This window comes from Musca vetustissima, unplaced genomic scaffold, assembly GCF_032173495.1.
Source record: "Musca vetustissima isolate MV318-11 ecotype Yass unplaced genomic scaffold, APGP_CSIRO_Mvet_v1 utg45649, whole genome shotgun sequence".
Lineage (NCBI taxonomy): Eukaryota > Metazoa > Arthropoda > Insecta > Diptera > Muscidae > Musca > Musca vetustissima.
The window spans coordinates 76,557-100,594 of NW_026876730.1; the positions used below are offsets into that span (position 1 = coordinate 76,557).

The window sequence follows — 24,038 nt, forward strand, 5'->3', positions numbered from 1 at the left end:
GCTTCTCAAACTTTAAACGCGTTTTTCTCTAAACATTTTTTTGCGAATGGCGGGCACGATAACTCAAAAACTAATAATCCAATCGGTTCCAAATTTTGCAACGTTTCTCTGGGAGTGTATAGCTCTCGTATGAACAAGGATAAAGCCAATCGGTAAAGATCTTCCTTATTTTTTAACTTGGTTTTTGGTAAAAAATCGGCGATTTTCCAAAAATATTTTTTCAAAGGTCCACCATTTTGTTAATTTTAGAGCGAAGTCAATAATCCTAGTTCATAATTTTTCATAATTTTCATAATTTTCGAATTCCGATGTTCCAGTGAGGAGTTATCATGCCCGCCATCAAAAATAAGGACTTTTCTTTAATTACAAAAAACAACAACAAAACAATAACAAACATTTTTTGTAAATTATTTTTCTTCTCTTTTAAATCTTCAAATATATATATATATGCAAAGTTACAAACCTTAACAAGCATTTGTATTCATTTACCAGCCCATTGGAAATCTTGAAAAATTAAAATCGAGAATGGGTGGGGTTCCCTTAAGTTAAAAATAATGAAATTCTTGAAACCGTGAATGGGTGTGGGTCCCCTCAAATGGTTCTATAGTAGTCTGTTTGTGAATATGTCTTATTTTGGGTTTAGAGCTTAGGTAAAGATTTAGTGGCCGTCAAAAATCATTTTATATTAATGTTAATTAATTTTGTATATTTTTATCCTTAGATATTTATTCCCTAACTCATATCACCAGCCATGGATGAACTAAATAGTCGTAAAAATTTTCAACGTAATCGCACCTTTGCTAAATATGAAAAACGACGTTGGAGTGCCCTAAATGAGAACTATTCTAAATCAGAATTTTATATAAATGATTCCAACATCCAAGAAAATATAACTTCCTCAAATCTAGATATATCGAAAACATCAATAATGGAAGATTCAACAGAAATGCGTTTAAAACCACTGTCAATTGATAGTAAACATTTATCAAGCAGCTCCCCTATGCTTGAGAAGAGTTGTGCCACTCCCAAAACACCAGAACCTTCCCTGCTGGGTGTTAAGGAAAAACTTATTCTGTTTGAAAAGAAATTAAAATCGGATGCCTGGATAAGTTTTACGGCAGTAAAAAATAAGGGAAATGCCACAGGAACAAATTTAAAGAAATTTATTTCCAAATGGGAAATTAATCCAACGGCAAAACATTCGGAAAAGTCGACATCGTCGTTTTATTTGAATACAGAAAGTGGAGCTGAAGAGAACGAAAGGATGGTAGCTAAGGAGAGACCAAAATCGAAATCTACTTTCCATATAAATTCCTTTGAGAGCAGGAAGGAAGAAAAGTCGCGTTATGAATATAAAAATCAGGAGATTTCTATTTCGAAAGTCACAAATGGATCCAGTGCCAATGGTCGAATGGAGGAAAACAATCAAAGTTATATCCAAAAAGCCAAGGCGGTTTCTAATACCAATGAGGGATTTGAAGTCAAGGTGACCGATTCCTCACATAATCTTGGATATGATAATATTGTAAAGCCCGATATTGAAGTTGATCCGTTTACAGCAAAAGCCAAATCAATAGAATTTTTGAAGTAAGTCGATCTCCAAGTCTTCTCTATAAGAGAGAAAGAGCGGGAGAGTTCTAATAATTCTTATACGTCTCTCGTTTTATTTTAGTAAAATTTACGTTGCCGATGAACAAAATTCCAGAACCTCAACACAATTAAAATATACTCGTACCCAGAGTAGTATTGAGGAACCCGAAACAGATGATGAAGAATCAAGTGATAGTGGAGAATATAATTTCAGAAATGATGAAAGTAGTCTTAGTGAACCTGAAGTCAATGATATGGTTGCTACTAAAAAGGAGGAGGATGAGGTTTTTACCAAGTCCGAACCCATTGGGAATAGAAGTGAATTTGCCAAAAAGCTATTAACAGAAATTGATTTGATAAAGTATGTAGGGTAAGTAGAAAATGGCGCCTAATTAGAAGTTTGAGATATGTAATTTTAAAATCTTTATTCTTAGAAAATCTATTTCAAGGGAGGATGAAAAGACAATCGATGGATCAATGGATGTTAAAGATGGACAATTTCCAAAGTAAGTAATTATATACTATACAAATATATTGTGAGGGTATTATAAGATTGTGTGGGTCCATTATTACATAAAAATGATTTAATATTAAATAAAAAAAACTATTTTTTGATTTTTAGTGATTCCACTGATGGTGCTGTTGTGACGAAGAAAGCTACTTCAAAATCACAAAATTCATCCCCATTACCGCAGCCAGAATTATACTCGTTACCAGTAATACCCACTCCCGTACTTTCGCCAATATATAACCTTCCCACACCTAAGGAGGACCCTAAGAGTACCATCAATAACAAATATGATACACAATCAAGCATTTTTGACTATAATTCCATATTAACACCAACATCCCCAAAGACTGTGTCTGTTGGAGAAGATGCTGACAACCAAGTTGATAGTACCAAAACGGAAGCCAATGAATTGGATGCTGATACAACAAATAAGGACTTTGGAAGGTAACATATCTGAATGGTATTGGAATTATGCCTTTAATGAATTATTTTCTCTGTTTTAGTATTGATGTCTCAAATGGCCTAATTATATCACCTAATAAGCTGCATGGGGAAAAGTCCGTTCAAAACAATTTCCTCTATCCCATAACTGTGCCGAAGGTACCAGAAGAAATACGAAATAAAAAATTCTTGACGCCAGCATTTATTAAATTTATGGGCTTGGATGAAGAATCTGAGACGGATGATAAGCATGGCGATCATTTAAAACAGGCTGGGGAAGTTGTCACGAAACAAGAAGAAAGGGAAGTGGAGACACATGTTAGGTGAGTTAAATACAGAATACTTTATGTACAATATATATATATATATATATAAATGGGACCATAATACATCATACACTGAAATTTTGGCACCAGTGATCCTATAAACCAGAATACGAAAAGTAGTTTACTATTTAAGACCTTAATAGTTACTTAAGCAAAAATATGAGAAGATTTTACTGAGAAGCCTCAAATCAAGATATTAAAATTAGTAGCCAGGATATGAAGTAATTCTATAGCACCAGACCTTAGTAAGAATCAAGCAAAGCCATGAAGAGAATTTAGGCAAACGAAAGGATTCTACTAAAAGAGACATTATTAAGTAGTCAGAGGATAATAGTGGGCCTTACTACAACATATTTTAGTAAGTACTCTAGCAAAGATATTAGAGGATTCTAAAGCAAAATATCACAATAATACGAAGGGACCCTTATAAGTACTCAGGCAAGAATTAAAAAGGGCTCTATTGTAAGATATCTCAATATGTGCTCAAGTATGATTTCAAATTTATATTCTATCAATTTACGGTAATAAGTCAAAGATAAAGATAAGAAGGAATTCTACAGCAAGGTGCATTAATAAGTACTTAGTTATGAATACAAATATATATTTTATATATACTGTGAAATACTCAATCAGCATTTGAATGGATTTTTTTTTGAAAAATTCTAGCAGAGGACTCCTTTGTCCTTAATTTGATCTACTCAATCAGATAGTTTCGTAGGATAAAATCAGAACGAATATTAAAAGTATTAATCGACAATTAGTGAAAATCTAGTGAATTTGATTTTTTGTTTAAAATTAAAATAAAACAGTTAAGAACAAAGTTTAAATGCTCAGAAATATGATGATTTCCGAATAATTGATCAAATATTCTGAACATTTCGGAAAAAGTTTTGAATGAATATTCGGAAACAATTGTTATGATTCATCGAAAATTCTGTTATAATTCAAACCAGTAAGGAAAGCACACAAGTCGGATGGGGCCCATTATACACTGGAAAATTCATTATGGTGATGAAAGCCCTTGACGAATATATTTAGAACATGGAGGTTCAAAATCGCACACAGTTCAAGCTCCCCTTCTTCTATCTACATAAAAAAATAAAAACGTGGTTAAATTCTACCAAATCGAACTTTATATACCCTCCACTGGTCTAGAAACCTCAACATATGAAACCTGAACTGACTGACTTTATGAAACCCTTCAACATTTCGGGTACATACAAGAGAAACGGAAGCTATATCTAAATCGATTTTAACATTACTTCATACGAGTCAATATGTACTTAATTCAAAACTCTATGCAAAAAATGTGTCTCAATTAGATAATTCAGAGTTTGGTGCTGAATATAAATCCGAACCAATTTCCACAAAACTTTAGATAAGACAACATGTACTTAATTCAGTATGCTGTGCAAAATCCCACTAGTTTGGCGCACCATTTACATAAAATTGTATATATATATTGAAAAATTTAATTTGAAGTTATTCATTCACCAAAAATCTGGAATGCCGAACTACTGCCACTTCGGCAAAAAATGTGGATAAACCCTTAAAAATATAAAAAACAAAGTCATTTCAGTGGGTAAATTTGGCGGAAACCTTCAAACCACCGAACATGGGTGGGGGATATTGATACCCTGATGCCAAATTACAGTAACTTTAAAATAAAAATATAAAAATGCAATTATTTTGAAAATTGTACGAAAAAATGTTTTCCACCCTCCACGAACCGGGAATACCAAGATATAGCCACTGCATTTCGTAAAGTACGGCTTAAACATTCAAAAACCGTAAATGGGATGGGTCTGTTATATGAGGGCTATTGCTATTAAAAATTGTCTAAAAAATGTTCTACACCCTCTAAGAACCCGGAAAGCCAAATTACTGCTACTTTAGTTGGTAAATGGGATTTAACCTTAAAAATACCATAACAGAGGCGGAAAGTTTTCATGGGAGCTATATCAAAATTTGGACCTATATAGAAAATGTTCTGAAAAAATTACACTAAAGAAGGAAAGATTACACTAAAACATTAAAAATACCGGAACTGAGGCGGGGCGTTTATGTGGAGGCTATGTCACGGATCTATATTGATCATCCCGAATCAGAGCCATTTCGGATAGAAAATTCGGTTTAAACTTTCAAAATAGGGAAAATTGAGCGTTACCATTATATGAGAGCTATATCGGTTTCTCCGTTTATATGGAGGCTGTATCACCGCACATAGTCGGAGATGATTTTTATCCTCTTATTACAGCCACACCGGTTGGAAAAAGTCATCTATGGTCATTCTTTGCGGGTTAAACACGTGAAGTATTCGCGTGGGTATGAGTACACCCTTATAAACACAAAAATACCGTTAAAAGGGACGCTCTACTAAAATGTGAACCGATATTTCTAATTTTCAATACCTATGGATCATTAAATCGACTTAGAATTCTATTGAAGAATATACACATTATGGGGTCTCTGACGAATACTTCTATGTATTTAAAACGGATTGACAAATTTATGCAGCAGAAGTTATCGAGTAAATTTTTTTCTGGAAATGTAAACGAACACACCTAATGTATTTTGACAGAATGCTTGAGAAACAGCTGTAAAATCAGCTGACCCTAGGCTTTATCCTAATCCGAGCCTAACCATCATTAAACGATAGGTGAAGAGGGGTAAACAATGTAATGGATCTCTAAAAAATGTTAACTTATTCCGAAAAATAATGAAAATAATAAGTTATTTGCCTTAAAAGAACTTATAATTATGGCTACCGAAATATCTACTAACTCGATGTCGCAAGCTTGTATGGACTCAGGGGGTTGGTAATTTTGTTTTTCTGGCTTATTTATTTTTTTCTTTTCCAAATTTAACTCTAATTTTCTTTTCTTTATTTTGTAGTTCCAAGGATACACCTGAGGATAAGGAGGAAGCCAATGCAACAGATGAACCGCCGAAAGAAATACGAACAAGTATTAAATTCGAGGAGCCAATAAAGGAGATTGAAATTACTACTGCTGTTCCAGAATCCCCTACAAAAGAAAGCGATAATGCAGTAAGTAGTCCAACGAAAGAACTTTTATTGCCAGAACGTTTGGAGCGACGAAAGGAAATAAAACGAAGGAAAAGACCGAAGACCATTGCAAGGTGAATAAATAACATTTTTGGAAAATAATTTGAAACTAAATTTATGTTATATTAAAAAATCTGTTATAGTTCCCAACCTAGCAGAGATATTAGAAGAAATGAGAGCCTCAATGAAAATGGAGCTATTTCAAAGACAAGGGGTAAGGAGTTGACAAGGTAAGGTGTCGGGATTTGTAATTAAATTCCTCCCTCTATTAACTCAAAATAAATCCTATTTTAGGCAAGGTGTTTCATTTGAAGCAGAGCCCCAACGTCGTCGTGATTCTGATGCTTTGGATGACAAGAGAACCAATGCAATTTCTTCGAGGACGGATGTTCCCATGGTAATTAGTAAAAAATTAACCCCTAATGAAGCAGAAATCAAAGCGAAATCAGAAGACTTGGGAACAGAAGTCGTTAAGAGGCCCAGACACAGACATCTTAGCAGGTTAATCAAGAATAATTTAGAGACTTAAAATTTTATTTTAAATTACTTTATTCAACAGACAACAAAGCAGAGACGATCAAAGTATTGTGTTAAATTCCGAACAGGTGAAGGAGCGGAGTGACGCTGTAGAGACAATTCCTGAAGATATTTCAAGGTTAGATTTTCTTCAAAAATCAAATATAAATAAATAATACTATGCAACAAAGTCGAGCTCATAGTCTGCGACGGAAATTTCTATAGGGAGGATGAAAGCCCTTGGAGAGTATATTAAAACACACACAAGAAAAAAAATAAGGACGAAAAAGGCGCATAGGGGCTTGACATATAGGATGATATGTTTTAGAAAAATATTCCTCATTCGATTTGACTGAAGACTTGTCATCTCAAAAACAATAGACGCAAAAATATAGAACTTTGTTTTCATGAACTTATGAGTTACATAGAAAAAATCATCCCGACATATATCAAAAACTTGCCCAATGCGAATTTGCGCATCAAGGTTCTAATATACTCGCCAAGGACTTTCATCCCCATAAGGAATATTCAACCGCCAAAATCTTGTTCCACAGTGAAATATATATAATAATATAATATTTTTTTCAGGCATAACAAGTCCTTGGTGATTATCAAAAATGGTACCTATCAAATTGTCGATCCCACTGTCCACAAATACTATTCCCTTAAACCAGATTCGGGGTAAGCAAATCTTAAAATATTTTTTGATAATTTTTATAATCTATTGACATTTCTTCCAGTCCCAGTGAAAATCAGTTACCTACCGAAATCTGCCCCAAGGGAATGGAACACATCCAAAACATTTTGGAGGAATTAATTAAAACCGAAGAATCGTACGTGGATAGTCTGTGGCAGGGTTTAAATAACTATGGCAAAATATTTGAACAACGTGATTTAGTCAAAGGTTTGAAGGGTAAAAAATATGTGCTGCTTGGAAATATTGAACAAATTGCCGAATTTCACAGAGATGAATTTCTGCCAATGCTGTTGAGAAATCGTAATAATTTAAAGCAGCTGTTTGATGAATTTCAACGTTATATTGAGGTAAGTCCTCGAATTGGTATACAAAAAACGGGTAAAACTTAGTTAAACCGATTAAAGAATTGAAAATTGAGGGTCCACCGTCAATTTCTTTGGACCAAATTCGTTTCAGATAATTTAGCGTCGATTTACAAATGTCCGTCCGTCTAAGGGAGTAACCGATTTCATGTTAAAATGTTTAATATTTATAAATTCAATATCAGACAAGTTGAATATCAGATTTGAACCAGACTTTGCATCTTTAATAAGCCTATATCAAGTCTGAAGGTTGGACCCATCGGCTATCTCCTTCTGGGTCAATATTTTATGAACTTGTAAATTTAATTTGAATCGAATTGAATAGCCAATTTAACAATTTCTCCATAAGAGGACCCCTAGATATTCCCAGAAAAATTCAAATATATCGAATCTAACCAAATATAGGAAATATGATATCTTACATTTCTACTGGAAAGAGGACTTCAATAATGATTGCAACTTAAACCAGTAAGGAAAGTAGTAAAGCCGGGCCGACTATATGATACCCTTTACCACTTTGGGTATATTCAACATATGTATCCTCACAATTTCATGTCAATATTCCTACGAGGAAAGGAATTTAAATATGCGATCTTTATCTATAAGTGAACCGATTAACATCAATCCATACACATGTCTTTCTGCATCATATGCTAAATTTCGTTTCATTCGGGCAGATTTAGAGTCGTTTGCGTACAATTGGAAGCTATGTCTGCATCTGCACCAATTTAAAACCAGTAAAGAAAGCAGTAAAGTCGGACGGGGCCGACTATATGATACCCTTCACCACTTTTGGTATATTCAACAGAAGACTCCTAACAGACGTTGAAGGACTATAAACACGAAAATGGATCCATAAACATGTCATTCTGCAACCTATACTAAATTTTTCATTTGGTCCGATATACAGTTGCTATAGATAAAGTATATATATATATATATATAACGTGAAGCTATTTCAATGAGACTTGTCAGAGATTCACTTATATAAACTACAGTTCATTGTACCAAATTGTGTGGCAATCAGACAAACTTTGGGTCTTTAGTGCACAATTTACATACACTCGGAAGAAAAACTATAGAGGAGCTATATCTAAACCTGAACCGATTTTCAAGACACTTTACACACATCATTCTAGACCTAATTCATTACGCTATACCAAATTTCGTGCAAATCGAAAGATATATAGTGACTTAGGCACACCATTTACATACAATCGGACGAAATTATATATGGGAGGTATATCTAAATCTGGACCGATTTTCAGGAAACTTAATACACACCATTCTAGACCTAATTCATTACGCTATACCAAATTTCGTGCAAATCGAAAGATATATAGTGGCTTTGGCACACCATTTACATACAATCGGACGAAATTATATATGGGAGGTATATCTAAATCTGGACCGATTTTCAGGAAACTTAATACACACCATTCTAGACCTAATTCATTACGCTGTGCCAAATTTCTTGCAAATCGAAAGATATATGAGGACTTTGGTACACCATTTTCATTAAATCGGACGAAAATATATATGGGAGCTATATCTATATCTGGACCGATTTTCAGGAAACTTCACACACATCTTTTTAGACCTAATGTATAGGTACTCCAGTACACAGTTTACATTAAATCGGACGAAAATATATATGGGAGCTATAACTAAATCTGAACCGATTTTTCCCAATTTCAATAGGGTTCGTCTTTGGGCCAAATAAGTGAGCTGTGCCAAATTTCATCCAAATGGGATAATAAATGCGACCTGTACTTTGTTTACAATTTAACATGGACAGACAGACGGACGGACGGACGGACGGACATGCATAAATCGACTTAAAAAGTGATTCTATGCATATTCTCAAAAGGAACCATGTGTCTATCTCGTTTTCTTTTGCCTGTTACAAGAATATGCACAAAGACATTATACCCTGTACCACAGTGTACAATTTGATTTGATTGGAAAAAAATTTAGTGTATGGATCTATATATAAATCTAAACCAATTTTCACGAAACTTAACACACATTATTCTAGACTCAATTCAGTACGCTATGCAAAATTTCGTGCAAATCGAAAGATATATAGGGACTTTGGTACGCCATTTACCTCAAATAAGGCGAAAATATATATGGGAGCTACATCTAAATTTGAACCGATTTTCAGGAAACTTAACACACATCATTCTAGACCTAAATTATTAGGCTGTGCCAAATTCTATCCAAATCGAAAGATATATGGAGACCGTTTACATTAAATCTGACGAAAATTATATGGGAGCTATATCTAAATCTGAACCGATTTTTCCCAATTTCAAAAGGGGTTGTCATTGGGCCAAATAGGTAACCTATGCCAAATATCATAGGTATATCTCCCCACGATTCTTCTCTACATTGAATTTTTCCATTATAAGTATTGGTGGGGCAGGCGATTACGGGTCGTTAGAATATATATCCTATGATGTGCCTTTAAACTTTTAAAATAATTAAAATTTTTATTTATATTTTTTTTTAATTCCAGGAAGACTATTTTTATGCTTATGTCCTGTATGCCATGAACAACCAAAGGTCTCTGGAACTAAGCAATGACTATAAGAAGTTTTTCAAGGTATGATTATAAAAATAAGCAACAATTACAATATTTATTTAATATATATTTAATTGCAGATAGTACAAGCGAAATGTTCGGATAATTTGGGTATCAATAGCTTCCTGCTACAGCCAATACAACGTGTACCCAGATATTCGTTGTTGCTAAAGGAGTTCATAAAGGTAATATCTAAACAATTATATTTAATACATATATCCAGAAAATGTTCAATATAGGTCCATGTTTCGTTTTGGCTTCCATATAAAGGCTTCTTTGTGTATTTTCGTTATCAATGTCATCTCTATATGTTGGTCCCTCCCATTTTTATGAATTTTTAAGGTTTTACGCGCATTTTCGAAGTGGTTGTAATATATCATTCTTTGTGTGGCAAAAAATTCTTCCAGAAAATTTTCTATGCAGGTCAAGTTTTGTCATATCGCCCATTTAAAAAGCGGAGGCCCCGTTTTGTATGTTTATGGCCCTAAATGATTTTTCCAACTAGAGTAACATTTATAGGTGCGATGAACCCTCCGCGTGGACAATTTGCTGTGTAGGTGCTTGTTTTGAGCACCTTATGTTGAAAGCTAAAGAAAGACCCTCCAGACAGAGCTTAACGCCGTTTTCAATTGTTAATAAAAGTATTCGATAATTACTTATCAAAACACGATTAACAATATATTAATGTATTTTTTCTAATTTTTAAATTGTTCTCCTTTCTATTTTTTCAGAAACTTTTCGATAATTATCCAATGAAACCCATACTGTATTCATGTTGCCGTTTGGATAGGAAATTACAAATCCTATTGAATGCCATTAACAAATCGGAAGTTATCAATGATGTTGATTGTATTAGTGAAACGCATGAGGTTTGTTTACAATTCAACATCCATACAGGGAGTTGCCACATTGTACTTTTTTAATGTCTATTTTTTAATTACAAATTTCAGTTCAACATTTTCTATCAGGGTAAATTTCGTGATGTTGCCGAATTCAGTTGTCACGACTACACCCTTAAACGAAATTATCGCTCAAAATTATTTATTTATGAGAAATGTATTATTTATACGGAGGTTAAACGGAAGCAACTAGTATTTCGTGGTCGTTATCCTCGTGAACATTTGGGTATGACGATACAGAATAAATCCTTTAGTTTGTACTATGACCGGCTAAGGCAGCAAGAATGTGAATTTGTTGGAGATCCGGCATTGGTAAGACAATGGCAGGATTTAATTCGTGCCATCATTAATGCCTATGCTGTAGAGGAACGGGCCCGTTTGAAAGAGTTACACAATCCCGATGTGGTGCACCGGGAACGACGACGTCCACTTAATTTATCATTATTCCGTGATTCAAATCGTTTTAGTGTGGATAGTGGTATTAGTAATAATTAGATATAAGTTATTCATATATATATATATATTCGTGGATACATATTTAAGTATATCGGGATATGTATTATAAAATATGTACAAATATCTTATTATGAAATATAAATAAATTATTAGATGATTTTAATACAATAGAACATATTTATTAAAAACCACTTTTACATAAAAATGAGAAAAATATCGTTAAAAATTGAATATATACTGTTCTTCACATGCAATTTCCAAGGGGTCTGGTATAAGTCATTCGGCAATGATCGCAATTTAAAAAATACGTAATGGGGCCTCCAAGCTCAAGTCAATGGTCCTCACAATTTATTAAAGAACTCAAATATAGTCATACATTTATTCCAATTTATTATCCAAAAGGAGTAGAAAATGTAGTCACGAGAGCTATATCAAAACATGCACTATATGACAATTTTCCTTAAAAAATTAATTTACCCTCCAATATCCCGCAATCTCAAATTAAAGGCTAAGAGGAATGCTGTGCTTAGCCCTTTACACTCACTAAATTTCTGTTCATATGTATGATTTAAGAATACACAATAGCCAAATGTCCTAAATCGGGACGGTACTGTTATATGGGAGCTATACCAAAACATAAACCGATTTGATAATATTTGGTAGGAAGATTTGACACCCCACGATAACCTGAAAAATTAATTATTACAGCCAATTCGGTTGGAAAACGTGAATTTCCGCACCCATATTTGATATATTGGATTGGTTCCGGCAGATTGTAGGTCTTTTGAATGCCCATGGTGGAGGATATAAAAAGTTTGAAACGGCCGAACTTAACGACTTTATTATTAGTTTTTGGTGGCATCAATAGTTTGTAACGTCACGAAATATTGACCATACACCTACCTCAATAGGCCTACCTCGGTTGTGGCCTAAGACTACATAAATAGTTTCCTATCTATTCCTATACTATCCTTGGAGAAAATACGTACGTCCCTGGATCCCATACACACTTTAGTTCGATTTTATGTTATTATATCCTGTTTCATTTGCACGATATTGTGTTTAGCGTATTATTTTGTTAAAATCGGTTCAGATTAAGATATAGCTCCCATATCAAAATTTGTTGAAATCAGTTAAGGTTAGATACAGTTTCCTAATATATTTTATCTAAATAGTGAGCTAAATAACTGAAGTTTCTCCAATTGGGACGATTTTTTGAAATATATACAGATGTAGATATTACTCCTATAAATTTTCGTCTGAGTTCATGCAATTTTTTCACCAAATAATAAAGGTTTCTCCTATCGAGATAAAATTGTGGAGAGCGCATATGGAGCCCCACTGTTACTCAATTAGGTCCCGATTTACATAATCTTGCTCGATTTTTACACGAATTTAATTTCATCCGATTCCATTTCAAAGGTCCTCTAAATATGCTATGTCTGTTCTATCTACAGGAAATTGAAAATATGAACATTCAGGAATACACCCAAAGTGGTGAAGGGTATCATATATTCAGATCCGTCCGACTTTTGAACTTGCCTTACTAATGTTTATTTACATTACGTTTTTATAGAAAAAATTGCCAAATACTTAGTTATATTTTTTGAAAAAATCTTTCAGAGTTCAGTTATTTTTTGTAGAAAATAATTCCATAATAACGAAGAAGGAATAATTTTCCCAAATATTTATTTTCCCCCAGTAAATGTTAGACATAAGAAATCTGTTATTAACATATTCCGTTACTGCTAAATTGGGAAATTTTATTTAACAGACACCGTTTATGTTGTTCTATAAAAGCTGTCAATAGATGGCGCTAGCATAATCAGTTTATGAAAGCTTAACAACACGTTAGTTAAGGAAATTAACGTTAGGCGGTCGATTAACTATCAAATTAAAATACCATGCAAATCGGAAACAAAAATATATTTGAGATTTTTTTCGGGAATTTTGGATGCCGTCCATATAATTTTTCCCTTTATATATTCTCAGCCTTATGGCTAATGAGGTTATATACACATTGATAGGTACAAATGTGCCTCATCGAAATATTGGTTTTAGACCCCATGTTTCTTTGGACCAACCCCGTTTCAGGCAGTTTTGGAGTCGAATTGCAAATATCCGCGTGTCCGCCTGTCTGTTTGTTCGGCCGGCTGGTGCGTACGTACGAAACTGAAAAAAGTCATTCTACGCTCCAGCTGCGCAAAAATTTGTTTAATCGGAATAACGATGGGTATTTGGTGCGCCATTTAGATAAATCCATCGAAAATATATTTTGTATCAATATCTAAATCTGAACCGATTTTAAGCAAACTAACAAATTAGTTAGTGATGTGAATAATACTAGTGAAAAAGGTATAAATAACCAGTAGGAAAGGTAGTAAAGTCGGTCGGGCCGACTATATGATACCCTTCACCACTATGGGCATATTAAAGAGATGCATCCTAACAGACCTTTATCTAAATGTGAACCGACTTAGATCAATCCATAAACACGAACTCGACCGGAAATATATATGGACAATATCTGAACTTTTACTTTTATTCATTGTTCAAAATTTCATGTCAAAATTAAACATATGAGGAGTTTGGTGCACCATTTACTTAAAATCAGATGAAAATAGATATGGAAGTTATATCTAAATCTTAACCGATTTTCAAGTAATTTTACACACATCATTCTAGACTCAATCCAGTACGCTATGCCAAATTTCGTCCAAATCGAAGGATATATAGGGACTTTGGTATACCATTTACATTAAATCGGGCGAACATATATATGGGAGCTATATCTATATCTGAACTGATTTTCAGGAATCTTTACACACATCATTCTAGACTTCTTTCAGTACGATATTCCAAATTTCGTGCAAATCGAAAGATATATAGGGACTTTAGTACACCATTTGCCTTAAATCGGACGAAAATATATATGGGAGCTATATCTAAATCTGAACCGATTTTCGAGAAACTTATCACACACCATTCTAGACCTAATTCAGTACTCTGTGCAAAATTTTTACATTAAATCGGAGGAAAATATATATGGGAGCTATATCTAAATCTGTACCGATTTTTCAATAGGGTTCGCCCTTGGGCCAAATAAATGAGATGTGCCAAATTTTATCCAATTCGAATCAAAAATGCGACCTGTACTTTGTTTACAATTTAACATGGACAGACGGGCGGACATGCAAAAATTGACATAAAAAGTGATTCTATGCATATTCTCAAAAGGAACCATGTGTCTATTTCGTTCCCTTTTGCCTGTTACAAACATATGTACAAAAACATAATACCATGTACCACAGTGTGGTGAAGGGTGTAATAAAGACTTGGGTCTACAGCCTACAACCCAGTGACGATTCAAGCCCTTAATTATAGAATGCGTGAAGGTATCGAGGATTTTCGTTAAGCAGAATTCTATGAAAATGATATGGTCCGGTAAGCAAACTCTTGGAGGCCATTATAATGAAAATATCTTTGAATACTAAATATTGAAACACCCTGTATAATAATTTATGACGATAAAACACTGTTATTTACAATGACACTTTTCTTTTCAAATATAACGGATCTCATTTTACAGCTAGCTTGACACCTGATTAATTACAATCATTTCAACATCGTCAATAAACATTTATTAAATTAGATCAGCGATATTCAAAAGAAAAATTTATCTGCAACATCGCATGATTACGTATGTTAAAGAATATTTGCATTCGTGATCTTAAAAATAGATAATTGTTTATATAAAAGAAGAAGAAGAAAAAAACAAAATGGTAAATTTAAATGTTGTTTTTATTTGTAATATTCATTTGAATACCCATTGCAATCATCCATCCAACCATTCCCAACCATTCGTTTCAAGAGATTAGCGACATTGGATGGGTGTGACATCATTTCTTTTTGAGACAGCATGGCAGAAAATTTATAAAAATAAATGAAAATGTTTATTTCTTTATAAAAACACAAAAATTGTTTAACAAATACAAAAAGAAATAATTACAAGCAATGTCCATATGTCTGGTTGTTCGTTTGTTGACACTGATGATATGTGTTCGACTGACCGCCATACAACAAAAATCATGTGCACAGCAAATACTTAGTGTGTGGGGGAAAAGTGGGGGATGTATCTTGAGGGTGCCAATAAAAAAGAGAGATTCAAGTGCGAAAATTATTGCGGGTAATTAGAATTGATCGCCACAGCCATCATCATCATTATTAGATATGAATTTTTATAGTGGCGGGAAAACACTGCAGCTCCCTCTGATCTCTCGCTATGTCCAAACACCGTCTGCCTGCAACTCGTTAGCATTTCAATATGATTTTGAAAAATTTGTTTATTTATTTAGATTTTTTGTTTTCGTATTTGATTTGTAATTTAAGCGCACAATTATTGGGAATTTTGTGGGTGCTTAGCTTTTGTGGTTGCTGTCTTTATATTTCAAAATCATTTCAATTGGGATGTGCTTCGATTTTTTTTTTGCAGAATGTGTAGTGAATTTTAATGAATGAATGAAACCCAATAACGATGTGTTAATCGATTTGCCATTTGAAAGTGTTAGAAGAGGTGTTACAGCTACATAGTAGGGGACATTGATAAAAAAGGTTGGCCACTTGCCCAGGATATCTGCCTGATGATTGACACACACGAATTCATTCATAGAAAGTTTGTCTTCGTTTATTCCCATTTTATGATATCAGCAAATTTTGTTGTACGATAAGAAAATTTTTTATCAGCACTGATTTCATTGCGATACTGTATGTTACTGTAATGTTGTTACATGTCATTGCAAGAATGTTGGACATTTTTCATATCTTGATCGATAAATATTTCTGTAAGGAATATTTGTCCACAATTAAACAATTATTAATAAAAAAATATATGGGAAATTGTGATTTTTGGCATACTAGGTCTACTTTATATGTACATAAATGCCACCATCTCTCATTTAGATTGAAAAGTTTAAAATTTTTACCATACATACCGATTTACCTATTACATGTCTGAAGATGAGACGTATATATCCATTCATCCTATACTCCTATGCCAACCCCCCAAAGGGTCAAAAGTTGCAATTGTCATCCTAACCCAATTAATAATCAGAATCGAGATCATGATCGCATTAGATTGGACCCATCGGTCCATTTCCTCATGTCATTTTTGAATACGTCAACCGAATTCAACAAAACTTCGCATACATCAATCTGGACCTAATTAAATAGGTTGTGCTAAATTGTGTATCAATCGGGCAAAAATTGTGAGTTTGGTGCATCATTTACGTAAAATCGGACGAAACTATGTATGGGAGCCATATCAAAAAATTAACCGTTTTCAACAAAACTTCACATACATCTATCTGGACCCAATTCAGTACGCTGTGCTAAATTTTGTCTCAATAGGACAATCGAACACATTCGTCGGTCCCTTGGCAGTCGTTATAAGAGATTTGTATCTGTATTAAAAATTCAAATAGAAGTATTTTTGTTGCCATCTCGGAATAAATCTTGGTGAATATAGAAACCCCTAACTCCATGGTGGCAAGCCGATGCTTACAATATTGGTACCGATGATCTGTAATTGTAGCAATAGATATAATCGTTAATTACAATGTATATTCTTATAAAAAAAAATTAAAATATTAGGTTGGGGAAAAACAAAGTCATTATTTGTATATTATAGTACATTATTCAATTTGATAGGACTTTATTTAACATGCTTCAGAATGTCTGATTTGGGCCAAATATGCACCATTTTGTTGTATGATTTGTTGCCATTTTAAAGGTAACTTCATAATGCCTCTCTCATAGAAGTCCTGCTCTCTATTTGCAAAAAAACTCTAGTAGTCGATTTTCACAATCCTCCCTAGATACCAATTTTTTATCATTAAAGAAATTTCGCAACTCAAGAAAAATATAATTATCGCTTGGTGCCAAGTCCGGACTATATGGCGGACGCATTAATACTTCCCAGCCAAGCTCCCGAAGTTTCTGGCGAGTCACTGTAGATGTGTGTGACCTAGTAACATACAACTGAATTGCACCAAACAAAAACCAGTAAGGAAAGTACTAAAGTCGGACGGGGCCGACTATATGATACCCTTCACCACTTTGGGTATATTCAATAGATGTGATGCTAACAGACGTCGCATTTTTGAAGGACCATTAACATGAAATTGAACATGTCATTCGGCAACCTATACTAAATTTTGGTCAGATATAGAGTTGCTTCTTACAATGGGACAAAATTATGTGATAAATTAATTTTCCAAATTTCGTGCAAATAGAAGGATATATAGGGAATTTGGTGCACCATTTACATAAAATAGGACAAAAATATATATGGGAGCTCTATCTAAATGTAAACCGATTTTCACGACTTTTAACACACATCGTTCTAGGCTTAATTCAGAATCATATGCCAAATTTCGTGCAAATCGAAGGTTATATAGGCACTTTACATAAAATCGGACGAAAATATATATGGGAGCTATATATAAATCTGAACCGATTTTCACGAAATTTAACTTACGTCTTTCTAGGCTTTATTCCGAATTCTATGCCAAATTTTGTGCAAATCGTACGAAAATATATATGGGAGCTATATCTAAATCTTAACCGATTTTTCCCTATTTCAATAGGGTTCGTTCTTGGGCCAAATAAGTGAACTGTGCCAAATTTTATCCAAATCGGATCACAAATGAGACCTGTACTTTGTTAACAAAAATACATGGACGGACGGACAGACGGATCGACTTAAAAAGTGATTCTATGCATATTCTCAAAAGGAACCATGTGTCTATCTCATTTCCTTTTGCCTGTTACAAACATATGCACAAAGACATAATACCCTGTACCACAGTGTGGTGAACCTCAAAATACCGACATTTTGGGGGTACCCTTATATGGGAGCTATGCCTAAACGTGGACCGTTTTTCTCCAATTTCAATAGGGTTCGTTCTTGGGCCAATTAAGTGACCTGTGCCAAATTTCATTCAAATCGGATCAAAAATGCGACCTGTACTTTGTTAACAAAAATACATGGACGGACGGACAGACGGACATGCATAAATCGACTCAGAAAGTGATTCTATGCATATTCTCAAAAGGAACCATGGGTCTATCTCGATTATTTTTGCCTGTTACAAACATATGCACAAAGACATAATACCCTGTACCACAGTGTGGTGAAGGGTATAAACAGCAAAATATTTTTTTTACTGCGAAATGTCACCCTTCCAAAGAGCATAAATCTGAAATTGTTTGATCGATACTTCAGCATTTTAAAGTGGGGTACATTCGGCTATATACAGATAGAGCTATATTATTTCATTATGATGTTTTTGAGTTTGTCTTAAAAAAAAAATAATCCTTTAATATGGTTCGAAATTACATATGTAAGACCAAACATGCATGTATTGCCAAAAATGCGATAGGAAAAAGCTATGGTGTATGTGGCATTGAGACGTCAACGTCCGCCGCTAGAAAATATAGCCTTAAATGTCAAACATTGTGTCGACAATAACCACTCATAAAGTTTCTTATAATAATTAGAAAGCCCCTATTTTTCCCATAAGATGTAAACATTTCATTAATATCAAAACTATTTTCATACTTCGTTCTACTTTACCACAATTTGCGCTCTCTCTCTCCCTTTGACAAAAATAAATGTATTCCTCTCATTGTTCGGCAGTGTTTTGTTTTGATATCGTCATCTGTCTCTCCTCTCACTTGGTGGTTGTTTGTCAATTGTTTCTCTTGTTTACAAACCCGTTATCTCCACTCACTCAATTATGGCTAGTTTGGCATTCCATTGTTTCTGTATTTCAGACACATTTACCGACCTCTGCATTGGTGTTATAAAATTCGCATATGTATTTTCCAAATTATTTCAATATAAATGTCAAAAATATGTAGATTTCAATAATTTAAATCTCCAGGATCAGTTGGTATTATACCAACCAGAAAAACCAGTTGATCTTGTCTGCGATATTGATCTGAACAGGATCTGTAAATCGCTACATGTCTATGTCAAAGGAAGATCAGTAGATATTGCTTTACAGAAAGTGATCGGATACAGTCAGAGGATTATGGTTTACTCCTCTCACACCGTGTTTCGGGATCGCGCCCATATAACGGTACCGACAAATTTGTGGTCTTTTGAAGGCTTTAGCCGCATTTCCCACCGATATAGCTATAATTTGGTATAAATGGTTCTTGAAAGCTGACACACATTTATACAGAAAAGGATAAATATACGCCCATATTTTCACATAGTCCTCATATAATTGTAGCTGGATTTCCCATTGTAGTGGTTGTAATTTGGGATTCAAGGATGTTAGAGTGTAAAATACATTTTTGGAGAAAATTAGTACAAAATTAAAAAATTCGCTGTTGCAAACACAAATTTACTGCGAGAAAAACTTCATTTCGTCCATGATTTAAGGTATTTTGAATTCACACCACGTTGTACAGGGTATACAAATCCGCCATGGTCCAAATTAAAGAAATAATCACGGTAGACGCCGCAATAATTCAGATAGAGCTTTGAAATTCTGCACTGAATCTGATATTTCTTCTAGAATATTTGGTATGGTAAATGAAATATATCGGTCCACGTTTTGTATATATGAAAGCTATATAACGTTACCGCCAAATTTTCGATATTTTCAAGGTATTAGTCTCATTTCGGGTTTTTGTAGGCTGACATATATTTATGCAAAAAATTATCGATACGGGTCCATATTTTGACATACATATGCCCAAAAATTTAATATGTTGAGGGTATTAGCCGCATTTCCAACCACAAAAGGTTGTAATTTGCTACTTCGAGCTTTTGGAAGGTAACATGCATCTGCACAGAAAATGAACCCAATAAGTCGATAATTTGAAGTAGTTTTCATATAATCCTTCCCATTTGTCGATATTTTGAGGCTTGTAGCCACATTTTCTACCCGAACAAGGAATAATATGATATTTCCAGGCTTTGGAAGCTGTCAGAAATCTCCGCAGAAGAAATCTCCGCATTGTAAGTCCATATCTCCGCATTGTAAGTCCATATTTTGACATAGCCCCACATAAAACGGTCCCGTCCAATTTTTGGTATTTTGTCGATTGGCATTTCTGGATTTTGTAGGTTGACATATGTATGTATATCTGCATAGAAAAATATCACTATAGGTTCAATTTTAACATAGCTGTAATTTGGCATTTGGGGTTCTGCGCGGAAAATTATGATTATAGGACCATTTTTTAACACAGCCCCAAATATAAATGTCCCGCCCAGGAGAGTTTGTAATTAGGCATTTCATTTTAAATGCCAAACATCCGAAGAGTAGTAGCAATGTATGTACAAAATTTTGAACCTCTATCTGATATATTGCAATTTTTATTTTAGTTTCAAGAAAAAATAAACTTTTGGTGTATCCAAGGAATATCAAGCGGAATATCAAACTTTATATTCTCTCCACTTATGGTGGACGTTTTGTACAAAGAGTTAACCTAGTCTCCCAAAAAAGTCACCTAAACTTTTGTGAAGTGTGTGGCAACCCACTCTCTCACACTTGCTGTTATTCTCAATCTCCCCAAAATTCAATTCTCCGTAACATCAAAACAAAACAAACGCCAATGGTTAGATTCCGAGAGCGCTTTGCCGGGTAACCAACCAAAAAGCTTTCGGAAATCAAATGTTTTGATCGTTTAGCTCAGTTCAGTTGATATTGCGATTCCGGTTGAGAAGCATAACATGGCGCGGGTGTTAAACAAATAATTGAAGATAAATAATAACAACAACTAAAAATATTAACAACAAATTTGTGATGATAATCAAAAATATAAAAAAAATAATTGAAATTAAAATAAATTATTGTTAATGGCAAAATATCATAAAATAATTACAATTTATTTTATGACAAATAATGAAAATAACAAAAATAGATAATATGATTTGACAACAACACAACAATTTTTGAATCATAAAGTTCATTAAAAAATATACAATAAAATTATAGAAAAATATCTTCCTCAAAGATAACGACAAATAATAGCTTTGAAAATGTTTTACGGTTTAGTTGAAGTGACTTATTTCGATTTAGTCACTGTCGGTTTTACCTTTACCGTCTTGGTGGCAGTGCAAATTTTAAATGCCCTGTGGTCCCTAAAGGAAAAGGGTAGCGTCGATTCGCCGGATAATTGCCAGCAGCGAAAAAGTGTTGATGAAAATGTGACAAAATTGTTAAAAATAAATGAAAATGTGACAGAGCTGGGAAATGGTGAGGCGACGACGCCTCTTATTTTGCATAAAAGATCACCATCATCCCCGGTGACAACAACTACAGCGGCGGTGACCGTGTCCCATACCGCCGCCACCACCCTTCCCAAAAATGGCAAATTACAAAAACAACAAAGTGAACAATCTGAAAAGTATGTGTGAAATGAATTTTATCAAAATTGGGAATTAGAAATTGAATTTTTCGTTTTGTGATGTTGTTGTTGTTGGTTGGTTAATTGAAAACATCTGTTTTGAGATAAGAAGTTCTAAGCATTTTTTTGGAAATGTGAATTTTTTCTGCTGTTGTCACGTTACGTCTATTCTATTGCATGCTTGAAATTTTTTTGTTATGGGGAATTGTTTTGCGTTTCGTTTTTGTTTTTATTTATTTGATATTGAAAACATTCAAAAACAAACTGGTTTTCAAAACTTGTGTGACAATTTGAATATTTTTGTTTTCTGTTTTCGGTTTTTTGCTATTGTTATTTATCATTTACACGGTGCTACTGCTAATAATATGATACGACTAAAATGGATTGCGGCTTTTAGAATTTTAATACACCCGTGAAGAGTGAGATATGTGTTACTATTTATATTTCGGGGACAACAATTACTTTTTATTCGAATTATAGTAAAATAGAAAATAATTTAAAATTTTATGATTCTTCATAATTTTGAAGAGTGGTATATTGGTAGTGTTTAATGTGATGTGAAAAGTGTGACACAAATTGGGGATTTGTTTCCAATTTTAAAGGATATATAAAATGTTGACCATTTGTGGGAAAGTGGTGGTTAAATCCAACGTTGAACTATTCTACATAGAATGGGTTTGGAAAGTTCGGTTAAAGCCTCTGATTTAATCAAAAACCAGTAAGGAAAGTAGTAAAGTCGGACTGGGCCGACTATAGGAATTTGAAGGAATTTTGACATGAAATTGAAATATGTGATTTTTATATCTTTCTGGAACCTATGCTAAATTTCATTTCATTTGGGCATGTTTAGAGTCGTTTTCGCAGAGTGGGACAGATTTGTGTAAATCGATTTAAAGCAAACTTGACACACGCTATTCGGTATGCTGCACTGTTTAAAATTTAATCTCAATAAATAAGTCGAAATTATATATGGAAGCTACGATATATCTATATCTGAACCGATTTGAAGCAAACTTGCCAGAGATTAATTTATACTAATTTCAATACGTTGTGTCAATCGGCCTAGTTGTGGATCTTTAGTGCACAATTTACTTAAAATCGGACGAAAATATATATAGGAGGTGTACACATCATTCCAGACTTAATTCAATACGCTATACCAAAATTCGTGCAAATCAAATAATTTTCAGGGACTTTGGTGCACCATTTACCTAAGATCGAGCGAAACTATATATGGGAGCTATATCTAAATCTGAGCCGATTTTCAGGAAACTTAACACACATCATTCTAGACCTAATTCAATAGGCTATACCAAATTTCGTGCAAATCGAAAGATATATAGGGACTTTGGTACCTCATTTACCATTAATCGGACGAAAATATATATTGGAGCTATATCTAAATCTGAACCGATTTTCCCAATTTCAATAGGGTTCGTCCTTGGGCCAAATAAGTGACCCATGCCAAATTTCATCCAAATCGGATCATAAATGCGACCTGTACTTTGTTAACAAAAATACATGGACGGACTAAATCGACTCAGAAGTGATTCTATGCATATTCTCAAAAGGAACCATGGGTCTATCTCGATTATTTTTTGCCCTGTACCACAGTGTGGTGAAGGGTATAATGAAGTGGCATCTTCATATAGGGAATATTAAAAATAAGTAAATCTATGCAAACAACGTTTTCCACTGATATCTTGGAAACTACTGGAGACTGGAGAAATACCACATTGCAGCCACGTTTAATGTAAAATTTTCACCATATGGTAATGAATAATAGACGGGATTATAACACAGGGGGTATACCAAAAAATTGACCTATACAGTGTATTTTTCAAAGTGATATTATTGGGAATATTTTGAATAATCTCAAAACTCGATGGACCAATATTGATAACCAATAGTAGGCTGGAAAACGTGTCTAAAATCTTCCCCAAAATCATACGTTGTGCCAAATTTTGTCTCAATTTGATAAATATGAGGAGTGTGATTCACCATTTTTTTGAAATAGGACGAAAATATCTATGGAAGCTATATTCAAATCTGAACTGATTTCAACGAAACTTGTCATAGGATAGGTTAAACTAACTTCAGTACGTTTTGTGACTATCGGCCATATTTTGGGTCTTTGGTGCATCATTTACTTGAAATCGGA

At 33.8% G+C, this 24,038-nt stretch overlaps 1 protein-coding gene across 1 annotated transcript in view; it reads left to right on the forward strand.

Annotated features, from left to right (window-relative positions):
- The first annotated feature begins 21,509 nt into the window (after positions 1-21,509).
- The window catches only part of LOC133321290 (rho guanine nucleotide exchange factor 25-like), a 34,198-nt gene continuing 31,669 nt past the window's right edge, over positions 21,510-24,038 (forward strand). Inside the window, exon 1 of the mRNA XM_061530384.1 lies at positions 21,510-21,877. Coding sequence (XP_061386368.1) covers positions 21,510-21,877 — 368 coding nt within the window. The remainder of the gene's footprint in view (positions 21,878-24,038) is intronic.